The sequence below is a fragment of the Phragmites australis genome, chromosome 6 (assembly GCF_958298935.1).
Source record: "Phragmites australis chromosome 6, lpPhrAust1.1, whole genome shotgun sequence".
Taxonomy (NCBI): domain Eukaryota; kingdom Viridiplantae; phylum Streptophyta; class Magnoliopsida; order Poales; family Poaceae; genus Phragmites; species Phragmites australis.
In genome coordinates this window covers 202519-217875 of record NC_084926.1, presented here as the reverse complement: position 1 = coordinate 217875, position 15357 = coordinate 202519, and the positions used below count along the sequence as shown (strand labels likewise).

Here is a 15357-nt window from a genome sequence, read left to right as displayed (position 1 = left end):
CTTCCTAGTTATGATATGATATATACATTTTATGATTTACAAATTAAACAATATATTCACATATTGTTTAGAACATCGATCACATATTATTCATAACATTGATTACACATTGTTCATAACATTGATCATATATTGTTCAGAACTTCAACACATATATTTATATATCACAAATGGTAAGAACATCACACATATGCACATCATTCATTGTTCAAAACACACAAACCTAACTAGCTATACACAATCTCTAACTATACATCATTGACGATGGTATATTCTAAAAGGATGAGATGATAGACATCATGACGACGTCGTATTCTAGAAGGACGAAACGATCGACATCAGTTGTTAATTGACATCGTCTTCCAAAAAGATGAAATAATTGACATTGTCTTAGCCATATACGCTTCAGCACAAACATCAGCCTAATCATCATCTTCAATGAGCATCCCACAGTCATCCGGATCAGGCTTTATTCTTGACTATCTCACGCATAAGACAGAATCAGACTACATTGTTTCTAAGCCGTCAGCCATAGTTAAGCCAGAAATGCACGTTCAAATCAGCTTTACAGTTAATAAAAATGTCTTTATTGTGATGAAGGACAATTAAAAAAATTTCATGAAAAATAGAATGGGAATGTGATTCTGAACAAACACAGGGTCCACACAGGTAACCTTCAATTAGCAAAACTCCTCCTAATGATTTTTTTTTTTTTACCAACAAACAAAGCAGTCAGGCAGGCACTGTGCCCTGCTCAACTCGACGGAGGAAGAGGACGGCTCCGCCGCCATCTCAAGCTGGCTACCCCGCGCTCCTCCCACCATCTCTCCGCTGCCGCGGGGGTCTCCTACCCCCCGCCGCTGCCCCCCACGCTGCCCAGCGCCGCGGCCCCGCCGCCCGACATGGGCGCCGGGGGCGCCGCCAAGCAGATCGTCGACTCCCTCCTGGTCCGCTTCCTCCCGCTCGCCCGCCGCCGCATCGAGACCGCGCAGGCCCAGGTCACCCCTTCCTCCCTCTTCTCCTTTGTTCTCGTCCTCTTTGATTCGACCCCATCGCATTCCACGATTTCCTTTCCACGCTCAACCAAGTAGTAATTCTCACGCGTCCCTTTCGATTGGTTTTGCTCTGGGCGCTGCAACCAGGGTGTTCCTCGAGGCTCACTCGAGAATTACATTACAGCATCCTCTTCTTTCCAATCAGGGTTCGGTTGGATTCGAGATCGCCTTGTTACTATTGTTGCTACAGGGCACTCTTATTTTAGCGTTAGGTCTAGGTCTTAGTGTATGCACGTCTCGAGACTCCGAATTCTAAATTTCCACCCGTGGCCATTGGACTATACATTCTGCTGTGTGCAAGGCTTCCGACCATTTGGGGTTTTCTAGCTAATTTCCTTTTCCCGTCTGCATCCTGCACACGTGCCGGTAGTGCTAGAGTTCAATTTTGTCAGGGCTGATGATCCAAAATGTTGGGTTAGCATTTCCACTTGATGGCCGCTTGTTGTGCTCGTGCCCCGAACGATGCATTTGATCAATTTGTGCAGCTGCATGTACGCATATTGGAAAATGTCGTGCTTGGCTGGGCGGGTTAGCATTACTCATGCTGTGGCAGCAGTGTTTGCGGACGTTGATGTCAGAGAACACTCATAGCTGGGTTGCTTTTCTGTGTGCATGATATTGTTTCTTTCAATTTCTGTAATACTGTAAAGTATTCCAAAATTTAGCCTGTCATGATATAATGCATGTTGCAGCTGTGAATAGGGATCACTGAATTGAGACACTTGTCCTCTCAAACTTTTTGATTGGGTCTACTGTCGGGGTTAGGCAAGAAACCCTACACCTGCTCATGGACGTGACTGACTTAGCCACTCCAAACCAGTGGGCCGTGATTCTCACTCCTCACCCCAGGAGACAATAGTAGTTCACAAACGCACCTCTTGTCTCCCTCCCCTAACGGTTCCTTGTCATTTGTCCAAAACTCCTCGACGCAAGCTCCTTGCGATAAGGTTTGCTTCCTTATGGTGAGCTACTATGTTCTGATGACTAGTAATAAAAAGGGGAGCAAATTATGTTTGTAGGTTCGATTGGAATTTTCCCCAAAACATGTTAGATATCTATGCTATAGTAACATCCTTCTCTGTTGGATGTTCGATTAAAGGCACTAATCTTTTTAAATTTTGTTGATGGGCCATGCTCTTTATGGTGGTTTGGTCATAGTGATTACATGGTGTTAGATGCCTTTAGTCGATGAATTGCCACTAACTGGGTTATGCTGAGCTAGTTAGGTCTCTTTCTGCTGGAAAAGCTCAATAGGATACTGATCTTGTTATGGACATCCATTTACAGGCACGATATCCTGGTTAAATACCAGATGTGCTTGGTTAGGGAGATACATCGTTGTGGTATAGCAGGAAGGGGATCAGGGTAGAACCTTACATCATTTTGGTCCTCCAGTCCCAGAAGTAGCATACATAGTTGGGTAGCTCAACGTAGCATTGTTTCATCTAGGTGTGTTTTCCCCAGCCATGTGAGCTAGATGCCAAATTAGACTTGCTCTGTTATCAGGTCAACCATATCCAATTATCTGACTTTGAAAATTACAGGATGGACAATACCTCCGGCCATCTGATCCAAGCTATGAGCAAGTATTGGATTCACTCGCCATGGTTGCTAGACACACACCTTTACCTCTTTTGGAAGCCCTTCTTCGGTGGAGAGAAAGGTGTGCCGATTGACCTGTCTTGAAAACTTCACCCTTGTAACATTATATTTCACATTTACCTTTCAGCTTTATTGCTTGATGCTTTCTCAAAACTATTTTGACAACTATAGATGCTCTGCGCACTCTTTAACTTTTTACTGAAGTGTTGTTTGTAACTGTCTCACAGCGAATCACCAAAAGGTGCTCATGATGCCTCAACATACCAAAAGAAGGTTTGTTATCAAATGACCATGTGCTTTCCTTATAAGGAGCACTTTGTTTCCTGCTGTTATTTGTATCCTTGATAAACAACACCAGACACACATTCTGTAAATTATAGCATAGTTGCAAACAGTCACTGGCAAATATTTTCATCTCTCAAACTTCAAGATTGTCATACCATCAGTTGCATTCTCTCGTCTAAATTTTTCATAGCTGTCTTTTTTTGTCCTTACTCAGCTTGCTGTTGAGTGCATATTCTGTTCAGCCTGCATTCGTTTTGCCGAGTGTTGCCCACAAGAGGGAATAACAGGTTGTTAGTATTTTTGTTTCTTTTTGGTTCTTTGCACAGTTACTTGTTGAAGTAGCTGGCTGACTTCTTGTGTTATTTTGTCTAGAGAAACTTTGGATTGGCCTGGAAGATTTTGTATTTGATTGGCTAATTAATGCTGACAGGTAAGATTTTACTTCCTTTCTTAACATGGTTTCTCTTACAGTAAAAATATGCACAGCTAATGCAACACTACCTGGTTTGTGCAATCATAAATGTGTCGAATTTTGGCCTGGGATTTCATCAAAATAACAAATAAAATGTTATATAGTTATATATACAATATTATTTTCTGTATTATTAAGATACAAAATTGAACGTGCAGGAGAGTTGCATGTCATTTCATTAAAAGGAGAAGGAACAAATAACACTTGTCCATTTCTTGAATCCTATCATTATGTTATTTTTTTTTCCAAAAAAATGTCAGCAGGAGTTATATACTTGTGATCTTATGGAAGCTGAGTTCCGCCCCGTGCCTTTACTTTCTGCAGGGTTGTTAGTCAAGTAGATTATCCTTCATTGGTTGATTTGCGAGGTCTACTCTTAGATCTTGTTGCTCAACTTTTAGGGGCTTTATCACGCATCAGGTATGCTTCTTACATTCTTGACTTCGATGGACCAGGGGGAGGCGAAGGTCTATTTGACTTAAAAGATCATGTAAATGCTGTGACATTATTATAAGATCTCTTTGTCTAAATTACTAAGAACTTTGATGTTTATCCATGCAGGTTTAGTTCTGCGACGGAAAGGTTTTTCATGGAGCTTAATACACGGCGTATTGATACGCCTGTTGCTAGAAGTGAGACACTCAGCATAATTAACGGGATGCGCTACCTTAAATTGGGGGTATGATTATGCAAAAACGCCCAAGTGCTTTTACTTTTTTACTATTACTAGTACCTTTATTTATTATTGTTTTATCATCATCTTTTTAGTTGGATCTTGTGGGTTTCATCTCTAGCCTACCCAACTTTGTTGGAACAAAGGCTTTGTTGTTGTTGCAGGGTGTCAGTAAGGATCAAAGTTCAAGTCTTAACTTTCTTGGCATTTTATCGCATATGGAGACTTCATAAAAATTCTGCTTGCTTTTGCGCAACTATGCTCCAATTCAAAGCCCTCTCTAGTCTCCACTAACCAAACTGTTATAAGATTGAAGCAAATGATGTTCCCAGAGAACTGTTTTCATGATCGATCTTGTGGTTCGCTTAGATGCATCTGAATCACCTATGCTTCTACTTATGTACACTGGACCCAGAAAGTACCCAATCTTAATTTCAATGACAACAGCAACATATGTGCTTATATGAGAACTGAAAGTAATAGGTCTCGTCGTCGTCGGAGGCCGGATCGGCCTCCTTGCGGGCCTTGGCAGCGAGGGCCAGGGACTCGCGGATGCGAGCCTCGGCGGCGTCGCGGTCCCGGGCGGCGGCGGCGGCCTCCTCTTCGGCGGCTGCAGCGCGCGCCAGGGCGGCGTCACGCGCGGCCTTGCGCTGGGCGCGCGCGTCGTCCTGGCGCTGGGCGTCGTCGGCGGCCTTGTTGGTGGCGCCGGTGGCCGCGGCGGAGGCGGAGGCATCGGCGGGCAGTGAGCCGGCCATGGGTCGCGCAAGGGCGCGGGGCGCGGAGATCGCGCAGGGAAGGCGCGTCGCGCAGAGGCGCGGGATCGCGCAGGCAGCGCCGGAAGGCGCGCTAAAGAGCGGAAGGAAAAGAATCGGGTGTAACCCGGACTCGTGATACCATGAAAGTAATAGGATTGCGTGGAAATTGTAGATTGATTAGGATTGCACAGGTGGGGCAGTACATATAGGCGGCAGCCCTTGAGGCAGTTTAAGGAAGGCCTACAATCAAGGGATGCCGGCCGGCCTGGGAGCCTAATCCTAACCAAGGCACGGCTGACTCAGCCGGCCTAATCCTGGCGTGACAGCCACGCCAGGTATACACACGCATACACAGCACATATATGTCTAACAAGAACAATACTTAGATTTGTTACCTTTTCACTTTCTCATCTGTGAATTAATGTTTGCTCGATAAAATGGTGATTGAAGGGCCTTGAATTGTGCACTTCAAAAGTTATGGCTAGTTATATGAAATATATTTCTGTTTGGCCGAGTAAAAATATACATCATTTGATTCCCAACGACTTATACTATCCAGTTAATTTACTTTTTCAGGTGAAGACGGAAGGTGGACTGAATGCTTCAGTATCCTTCATTGCAAAAGCAAGTCCTTTAAATCGTCCTCCCAACAAAAGGAAGAGTGAATTGCAACATGCTTTGTGCAACATGCTCTCAAGTATACTGGCCCCACTTGCTGAGGGTGGAAAAAATTATTGGCCTCCACTTGGTGTGGAACCTGCATTGTCACTTTGGTATGACGCTATCGGTCGAATAAGAGTCCAGCTCATGTATTGGATGGATAAGCAGAGCAAACATGTTGCTGTAAGTTGATGAAATGAATTTCATTTCTATGCGTAACATTTGCATAAAAAACAAAGAGTATGTATGGACTTTGTCTCTTTGATCTTATTGTCGTCATTCACTTTGGAAGGCTCCAAAAGTGGTCTTTTATTTTGACTTGTTTGCTCAAATTAGGCCTTCTTTCTAATCTATGGTACACAAGGTTTGAAAAATCGAAAGGACAGATTATGCCTGACTCTTTATGAGCTTCACTGTGCACAAGTTTTTTGTTGTCACTTTGTTGGATATTGTTTTTTTTTGTTTTTAGTTGGATGAACGATTAAATTCCATGTAAGGTTCCAAGCTCTTTCTGAAACATGTTTATTTGTTAGAGAGCATGAGGATTTGAGTGTTACAGGGATGAAATGTTCTGAAAATGATTTGTGAAGTTGAGCAATCTAACATATTTTAGGTTTCAGTAGTTTATGGGTGGACTAAGCAATACTTGCTCTCACATTGTTTTCATAACATTATTAATATTTAATTCTGAATCTTTATTCCAGGTTGGATTTCCACTGGTCACCCTTCTACTTTGTCTTGGTGATGCCAATACATTCAACTCTGATTTTTCCCAACATATGGAGATCCTGTATAAGTATCTCAAGGTGAATTGCATCTATACACATTTGATATGATCAAGATGCCAATATTTCATGAGAACAAGATTTTCACGTGACAACTTCATAATACTTGCATTCTTGCTTCGTGATGTATTAAGCACAGTTCTGATTATTTGCATATCGTGCAGGACAAGAATCATCGGTCGATGGCATTAGATTGTCTTCATCGGCTAGTAAAATTCTATTTGAATGTTTATGCGGATTACCAGCCCCGAAATCATGTGTGGGACTATTTAGACAGTGTCACCTCTCAGTTATTGACTGTTTTGAAGAAAGGCTTGCTGACTCAAGATGTCCAGCATGATAAACTTGTTGAGTTTTGTGTGACCTTAGCTCAGAGCAACCTAGATTTTGCTATGAATCATATGATCCTTGAACTATTGAAACCAGATAGTTTAAGTGAAGCAAAGGTTGTTGGTCTTAGGGCTTTGCTTGAGATTGTTGTTTCTCCATCAAATCAACAAATTGGCTTGGATGTTTCCCAAGGTAACCTAGCACTAATAGTAGTTTATTTTGCTTAAACTTAAGTATTGTCTGAACATGATAAGTGGTATTTTACTTCGTAGTATCAGTGTCTGGCATTGGGCACTATATTCCAAAGGTCAAGTCAGCAATTGAGTCGATATTAAGGTCTTGCAACAAGGCATATAGCCTAGCCCTTCTCACATCATCAAAGTCGACAATAGGTATGTTACCACTTCTCATTGTATGTAGCAAATTTTCAAATTGCTTGGCAAGTGCTATTTTTACTATCAATTTATTTGAACTATATTTTGGAAACCATTTTACTAATTGTCAGCAACTTTTTAGCTGTTCTTCCTTTTCTTGTTTACTTTGTGATTTCTAGTATTTATGTTTTCAGATAATGTAACGAAGGATAAATCTCAGGGATCACTCTTCAGGTCCGTACTTAAATGTATACCATACTTGATAGAAGAGGTGGGCCGTAATGATAAAATGACCGAGATTATACCTCAGCATGGCATAAGCATTGACCCTGGTGTTCGTGAAGAAGCAGTACAAGTGTTGAATAGGATTGTACGATGCCTTCCTAACCGTAGGTTTGCTGTATTGAAAGGGATGGCAAACTTTATCCTAAAACTTCCTGATGAGTTTCCTCTTTTAATTCAAACATCACTCGGACGTTTAGTGGAGCTTATGCGGTTGTGGAGAGTATGCCTATCTGAGGAACTTTTGGCAAAAGACATGCAAAATGTTAGGTGGTCTAGTCTAGGAGGTGATGCACTACAGAGGTCTCCTTTTCATAGGTCCAGAGATGTATCTGAATTTCGTGCCTCGGAAATGGATGCTGTTGGCCTTGTCTTTCTCAGCTCTGCTGATGTTCAAATAAGACTCACTGCCCTGGAGTTATTGCGATGTGTTCGAGCGCTTAAAAATGATCTCAGAGATTACTCATCAAATGAATGGGGTGACAATAAACTGAAACTTGAACCAGAGCCAATATTTATTATTGACATCATAGAGGAAAATGGGGTGAGTTTTTTTATATTGTATTTGTACTTTCTGGATTTTAGTTTCTTTGAGCTGCTAGAAGGCTTGCTTGGAACGTATGAATTTCTTAGGAGAGGAGACATCTGTTGAGAGTAAATGTCTTCTTTCCCCCAAAATTCTCTGGAGTCCCTACGTTCCCAATGTAACATTAAGATTTTATTGGCACAAATGTTGTCACCAAGCTGTTCTCACTCTCTCTTTTTTAGTCCCTAGTCACACAAGTAAGGATACCCTACAACAATTAAAGCTATCTTTATAAATGCACAGGAAGACATTGTTCAAAGCTGTTATTGGGATCCAGGACGGCCTTATGATCTAAGGCGTGAAATGGATCCTATTCCTTTGGATGTGTCACTTCAATCCATTTTGGAGAGTGTAGATAAAAGCAGATGGGCTCGCTACCTCAGTGAAATTGTGAAATATGCAGGTGAACTTTGCCCAAGCTCCGTGCAGGATGCAAGGCAAGAACTCTGATCTTTTCCTGGAATTTTGCATGTATAGTTCTATATGATTATTTTGTTATTACAATATGTGGTCTTCTTTTATTTCCTTCAAATAGCAGCCTTATGTTGTGGGGTTCAATAAGGCAGTCGCCTAAAAAAGTTGGAGCTTAGATTTTATTTCAAAATTTTCTGTTAGTGAGAACTTGTATCTACGTTCTCAAGAAAACTGGCCAGAAGCTCAGAATATGAACACAATCTGGTGCCATGGTGTGTGTTACCTGTGAGCCTAAGATATTCAATAGAGATACCTAGCTTTGCCTTGGTTTATTGAGTGACTTTTTTAGTTCACAGTATGACTTTCTAGAAATCAGCTGCACTGTTTCTTGCATAAGCAACCACATTCCCCACTCAGTTAACTATCTATATCTTTCAAGAACTGATTGGTATATGCTGATTTGCAATCATCTCAGAACTTTCATATACTGTTGGCTGTTGCTAGATCTCATCCCACAAACACTTTTTTCTGCATTGATTTGATAATTGGATTGGATGATGTGCTTTGACTGGGCATCTTATTAACTTCTTTGTAAAACTCCACAGGTTAGAAGTTGTTAGGAGACTTGAACAGATTACTCCTTTTGAACTCGGTGGAAAGGCTCAACAATCACAGGATACTGAAACTAAGCTTGACCAATGGTTAATATATGCCATGTTTGCATGTTCTTGCCCACCTGATAACAGAGAAGAATTTTCCCTCAAAGCAGCGAGAGAGGTCTTCCATATGATTTTCCCTTCACTACGTCATGGTTCAGAAGCATATGCAGTAAGTGAATGCTATGATCAATTCTAAGCGTTTAGCCTTCCTTGCATATTACAATTTGCATTATCATATTACTACAGTTTGTTCTTCCTCGTCCTCTCTCCTGCCATTTACTTAGTTAAACTGCCATAATATTGTTTTGCTGTCTAGCGTATTTCCATTGGATGTGCGCACTTGAGCTTATTTCACGGTTTGTTGATTAGTGACTGCTGCACCGAAGCTGAGGAATTGATTCTTCCTCTGGGTTAATTTTTGTTGCTGCAGCTTGCTGCTACATCTGCCCTTGGGCACTCACATCTAGAAGTATGCGAAATCATGTTTGGTGAGCTGGTATCTTTTCTTGAGGATGTGTCGTCAGAAACAGAAGCAAAACCAAAATGGAAGGTACATACCTTAACTTTCTTCCAAAAGTCAGTATATTAGTTAAATTCTTTGAATCAATTAGGTGTAAGTGCCTATTTGGCCATCTTAATTCAAGAATGGTCATATATTTCATAGAGCTTTCCATATTTCTGCAAAGGTTTGCCTTTTGCTGTTCTCCTGAAATACCTATTCCTTAGTACTGGAGACTTTACATAATGCTATAGTTTTAGCTATCTAGCTTGCCCAGCTCTCATCCAACTTTCAGTTCTCCCTCTGTTTCGCACTATTTGTCGATATCCTTAGGAGGTGGTGTTTTAAAGTGTTTGTACAAACTTGTGAGTTGATGGTGGCAGTTTGACCTGTATATCGCAACTTGTAAAATATGGTACTCATATTTCTACATCTTTATGAATATGCAATAAAAGGCACATTACCACTGGTGAACTAAATTGATATACTATCATAAACTCATCTATTCAGATCATTTAGATGAGGATTATATGCACAGTTAGGAACTGAGCCTAGCTCAGTTGGTTGAGGGTGTGGATGTACGCCTAAACCACTCAAGTTCGAGTCCTCTTCGACTTGAATTTGGGTACCCATTTCTTCTTATTTACAATGCCACCTAGTTCCTCCTAGCTTGGTCGAGTTTTTTTTTTATAGGCACAGTTATTTTAACACTTCCTTTCTGATGGCTACTTGTGTTTGGTTCAGCAGAATCCTAGGTCCCGCCGTGAGGATCTGCGTACTCATGTTGCAAATATCCACCGAATGATAGCTGAGAAGGTTTGGCCTGGGATGCTTAGCCGGAAGCCTGTTCTTCGTTTACATTTTTTAAAGTTCATTGAAGAAACATACCGCCAAATCAACATGCCATTAGCCGATAACTTTCAAGACTTGCAGCCTCTGCGATATGCATTAGCATCTGTCCTCAGATATCTGGTTCCAGAGTTTGTTGATGCGAAATCTGAACGGTTTGACAACAGAATGCGTAAGAGGCTTTTTGATCTTCTCCTTAGCTGGAGTGATGATTCGGGTAGTACATGGGGACAGGAAAGCAGCAGTGACTATCGCCGTGAAATTGAGCGATATAAAGCTAGTCAACATACTAGGTCAAGGGAATCACTTGACAAACTTGCATTTGACAGGGAAATGGTTGAGCAGTTGGAAGCTATCAATTGGGCTTCCATGAATGCAATTGCTTCTTTGCTTTATGGGCCTTGCTTTGATGATAATGCAAGAAAAATGTCTGGTCGGGTAATATCATGGATCAATAGTTTATTCATGGAACCATCTCCAAGAGCACCTTTTGGGCATTCACCAGTTGATCCGCGAACGCCGTCATACACAAAGCATACCGATGGAGGACGTTTCGGTGGGAGGGACAAACAGAAAACTAGCCACTTTCGAGTTCTTTTAGCAAAAACCGCACTGAAGAATATTTTGCAGACAAATTTGGATTTATTTCCTGCCTGTATAGATCAGGTAAAAGCTTTGCTTCTATTTTCATGTCTGCTAACTGAATGTTTTACAGACAGTCTAATTACAATTCTGCACTGTGGTTTGCAGTGTATGTTTCATGGATTAGTTGCATTTTCTGTAAGAATCGTTCAAGCTAAAGTTTTCTTTTCGAAGCAGTGTGTAATTATTTGGTGATCATTAATCTTATTTAGTATTTCATCCCGCAGAAGCTAGATAACACTGACTTTTCTTTCCATTCTTTTTTTTGGCCTTCCTGGGTAGTTCCTGGCTATTTCCTTCAAGTAGTTTTCTTCTTTCTGACAAGCCATCATCCAAGCTTTGTGTCAGTACTCAGTACTGCAGTTTCTCACTATCTTGAACCAAAAATTTATAAGATCTTCTCAATGACCAGGATATTATTCTGTTTACTGTACAATCTATGCTTGCCACCAGCTGTTAAAATTTTGATAATGCTGATCATTTGTCAATCATTTGCAGTGCTACTCTCCGGATCCTCTAATAGCAGATGGGTATTTCAGTGTTCTGGCTGAAGTTTACATGCGTCAAGAAATTCCAAAATGTGAAATCCAGAGACTTGTGAGCTTGATCCTCTACAAGGTGGTTGATCAAACAAAACTTATCCGTGATAGTGCCCTCCAGATGTTGGAGACTCTCTCACTCCGTGAATGGGCTGAAGATGATACTGATGGTGTTGGGCATTACCGGGCTTCTGTTGTCGGTAACCTCCCGGATTCCTACCAACAATTCCAGTATAAGCTATCCTCAAAGCTCGCCAAGGACCATCCTGAGCTCAGTGAGCATCTTTGCGAGGAAATAATGCAGCGCCAGCTTGATGCAGTGGACATTATCGCACAGCATCAAGTCCTTACATGCATGGCTCCTTGGATAGAAAATCTCAACTTTGTGAGACTAAAGGAATCTGGCTGGAGTGAGAGGTTACTGAAAAGTCTTTATTATGTGACTTGGAAACACGGTGATCAATTTCCTGATGAGATTGAGAAACTTTGGAGCACCGTTGCAAGCAATACTCGTAATATCATTCCAGTTTTGAACTTCTTAATCACCAGAGGGATTGAGGATTGCGATGCCAATCCATCAGCAGAGATCACTGGTGCATTTGCTACATACTTTTCAGTTGCAAAGCGTGTTAGCCTATATCTTGCTCGGATTTGCCCACAACAGACCATTGATCACTTGGTCTGTGAGTTATCTCAGAGAATGCTTGAGGACAATGAGGAACTAGTCAGGCCTGGGAAGGTTGATGCTTCTGCAAATGTTGTATTGGAGTTTTCTCAAGGGCCTACTGCCTCTCAGGCTGCGACAGTTGTTGATAGCCAGCCTCACATGTCCCCCCTTCTTGTTCGTGGTTCCCTTGATGGTGCAGTCAGAAATGTCAGTGGAAACCTGAGTTGGCGGACATCAGCAGTTACTGGCCGAAGTGTATCCGGCCCACTGAGCCCATTGGCTCCGGAGGTAAGCATTCCAAACCCCACCACAGGCCGGTCGGGCCAGCTACTTCCAGCGTTAATGAACATGTCGGGGCCATTGATGGGTGTTCGAAGCTCTGCTGGCAATCTGAGGAGCCGTCATGTTTCCAGAGATAGTGGTGACTACTACTTTGATACCCCAAACTCAACTGATGATATTTTGCATCAAGGGGGCAGCGGAGTTCATGGGATCAATGCTAATGAGCTCCAGTCAGCATTACAGGGGCACCAGCACTTGCTTTCACGTGCTGACATAGCTTTGATTCTCCTAGCTGAAATTGCTTATGAAAATGATGAAGACTTCCGTGAAAATTTACCTCTGTTGTTCCATGTCACATGTGTCTCAATGGATAGCTCAGAAGACATTGTGCTCGAGCATTGCCAGGATTTGCTCGTGAATCTCCTCTATTCACTTGCTGGCCGGCATCTTGAACTGTATGAGGTTGAAAGCAGTGAAAGAGAGAATAAGCATCATGTGGTGAGCTTAATAAAATACATTCAGTCTAAAAGGGGCAGCCTGATGTGGGAGAACGAGGATCCTGCCCTTGTCCGGACTGAACTTCCTAGCGCATCACTCTTATCAGCACTCGTGCAAAGCATGGTTAGTGCTATTTTCTTCCAGGGGGATCTTCGCGAGACTTGGGGTGCTGAGGCTCTTAAGTGGGCCATGGAGTGCACATCTCGTCACCTGGCTTGTCGATCACACCAGATATATCGTGCGTTACGTCCTAGTGTTAAAAGTGATAGCTGCGTATTGCTTCTGAGATGCATCCACAGATGCTTGGGCGATCCTGTTCCAGCTGTTCTAGGTTTTGCAATGGAGATATTATTGACTTTACAAGTCATGGTTGAGAACATGGAGCCCGAGAAGGTTATCCTTTACCCGCAGCTCTTTTGGGGCTGTGTTGCGCTGATGCATACCGATTTTGTACACATCTATTGCCAGGTGCTTGGATTGTTTTGTAGGGTAATTGATCGCTTGACATTCCGTGACCGGACAACAGAAAATGTTTTACTCTCCAGCATGCCACGTGATGAGTTTGACATCAATGGTTATGCAAGCGACCTCCACAGGCTTGAGTCTAGAACTACTTCAGAAAGATTGCTATCTGTAACCGAGACTGGAAAAGTCCCTGCTTTCGAAGGGGTGCAGCCACTGGTGCTGAAAGGGCTTATGTCCACTGTTAGCCATGGATCTGCAGTTGAGGTGCTATCTAGGATTACGATACCAACATGTGATTCTATATTTGGAAATCCTGAGACAAGGCTATTGATGCACATCACTGGCCTTCTTCCATGGCTTGGTTTGCAGCTCACAAAGGAAGTACCTTTGCTTGGGTCAGCTTCACCACTGCAAGAACAGAACCAGAAAGCTTACTACGTGGCATCCAATATTTCAGTATGGTGCCGTGTGAAATCTTTGGATGACTTAGCTGAAGTGTTCGGAGCATATTCCTACAGGGAGATAATATCCTTGGAAGATCTCTTTGCACGAGCTTCACCGCCAATATGTGCGGAGTGGTTCCCTAAGCACTCATCTTTGGCCTTTGGCCACCTGCTAAGGCTCCTTGAGAGGGGCCCTCTGGATTACCAGCGAGTGGTTCTTCTGATGCTCAAATCCCTGTTGCAGCAAACTCCTGCGGATCCATCCCAGATACCTCAAGTGTATAATGTTGTGTCGCAACTAGTGGAGAGCACATTATGCTCAGAGGCTTTGAGTGTGCTGGAGGCACTTCTGCGGAGCTGCAGTGGTGTGACTAGCGGGCAAAGCGATGAAGTTGGATTTGGTGAGAACGGTCATGGGATGGGGGAGAAGGTTCTTCAGAGCATGCTTCCTCCTCAGTCGTCATTTAAGGCTAGGAGTGGACCTCTTCAATATGGTGCAGGGTCAGGATTTGGATCTCTGATGGCCCAAGGTGGTGGCAGTGCTGCAGATAACGGATTGGTTGGGCGAGATGTGGCGCTGCAAAATACTCGGCTGCTGCTTGGACGTGTTCTTGATACATGTGCCCTTGGACGTAAGAGGGATCACAAGCGGCTGGTGCCCTTTGTCGCAAACGTCAGGTAGGAACCAACCACCATAAGGCATTGCAGTGTAACTAATGCAACTTGTGCAGCTAGGAGCTAAGATGGTTAGATGACTTGCCTTTGCATTGTTGTATGCCTGAGCACTGATCACAGAATGGCTGGGCTGGAGGCTACAAAAATGACGCTGTACATTGGGGTTGATCATGTAGCTAGTAAGTTAATTTTGAGTGTTAGTGGTGTGATGGAGGGATGTTGTATCCTGGCTGCAGTTGCGCACATAATGGTATCATGCAAGGTTGCAGGGTCAAAATGTGGTTGTAGCTGTAGACTCTAGTTGAGTGTGCATACAGTATGTGAAGCTTTTAGATGGGGAATGCAGATGATGAAAACATTCAAGACATGTTTGTCACTAGTATCTTTGTTTGGTTGTGATATCCCACAAGCTAAGGGACTGTAATCAAATGTTTCCTTATTGATGATTTGTTACCGCCCGTGCAGGCAGGTTATCATGTATCTCATTGTGTTGAAGGTGCTTCTTTTTTGTCTCCCATCTTCCCTCCCAACTCGAATCGAAAGGAAAGCGGGGGCGGCGGCGGGCAGAGGAAGTGAGAGAAAAGCGTCATTGTCAGTCAGGGAAGATGGGAGAGAAAAGCTGCTTTCGTTCGCAGCAAAAATAAAAGAAAAAAAGATGGAGGCTATCGATAGTATAGGCACATTCCATTCCAAGGTGTCCATCCACCTTATCATCTTCTCAACCGTGGGCCTTCACAATGCATCTCATGCTCGCTGCTGCCTACTGCTGCCTATTAGGATGGTTGAGAACACTGTTTTATAAGCTGTATTATATATTTTGGATGAGAAGAAATAGATTGGGTAAAATTATGTGTTAAATAGAAGAA

The 15357-nt window shown here is 42.7% G+C and overlaps 1 protein-coding gene across 5 annotated transcripts; it reads left to right on the top strand.

The window, feature by feature from the left end:
* Positions 1–726: 726 nt before the first annotated feature.
* LOC133920839 (uncharacterized) lies at positions 727–14971 on the top strand. 5 transcript variants are annotated; one of them, XM_062365409.1, is made up of 17 exons: positions 727–998; positions 2600–2718; positions 2885–2930; positions 3157–3229; positions 3315–3372; positions 3739–3834; positions 3976–4093; positions 5419–5685; positions 6207–6308; positions 6452–6809; positions 6896–7009; positions 7186–7817; positions 8103–8296; positions 8879–9101; positions 9363–9482; positions 10179–10946; positions 11421–14971. In XM_062365409.1, exons 1-17 carry the CDS (start codon positions 903–905, stop codon positions 14496–14498), a joined length of 6462 nt encoding a protein of 2153 aa, XP_062221393.1. In that variant the 5' UTR covers positions 727–902; the 3' UTR covers positions 14499–14971. The 5 variants fall into 5 exon arrangements, with proteins under 5 accessions (XP_062221393.1, XP_062221392.1, XP_062221391.1 ...); XM_062365408.1 differs by having other exon boundaries at positions 10176–10946; XM_062365407.1 differs by having other exon boundaries at positions 6890–7009.
* The last annotated feature ends 386 nt before the right edge of the window (positions 14972–15357 follow it).

What these genes read in the sequence shown, in the direction of transcription:
- LOC133920839 (XM_062365406.1), top strand. Translation starts at nt 903, where the DNA reads ATGGGCGCCGGGGGCGCCGCCAAGCAGATCGTCGACTCCCTCCTGGTC. An exon ending in TGCGCTACCTTAAATTGGGG is followed by an intron (nt 4,094 to 5,418) that starts GTATGATTATGC and finishes TTACTTTTTCAG; the next exon opens with GTGAAGACGGAAGGTGGACT. An exon ending in ACATCATAGAGGAAAATGGG is followed by an intron (nt 7,818 to 8,102) that starts GTGAGTTTTTTT and finishes ATAAATGCACAG; the next exon opens with GAAGACATTGTTCAAAGCTG.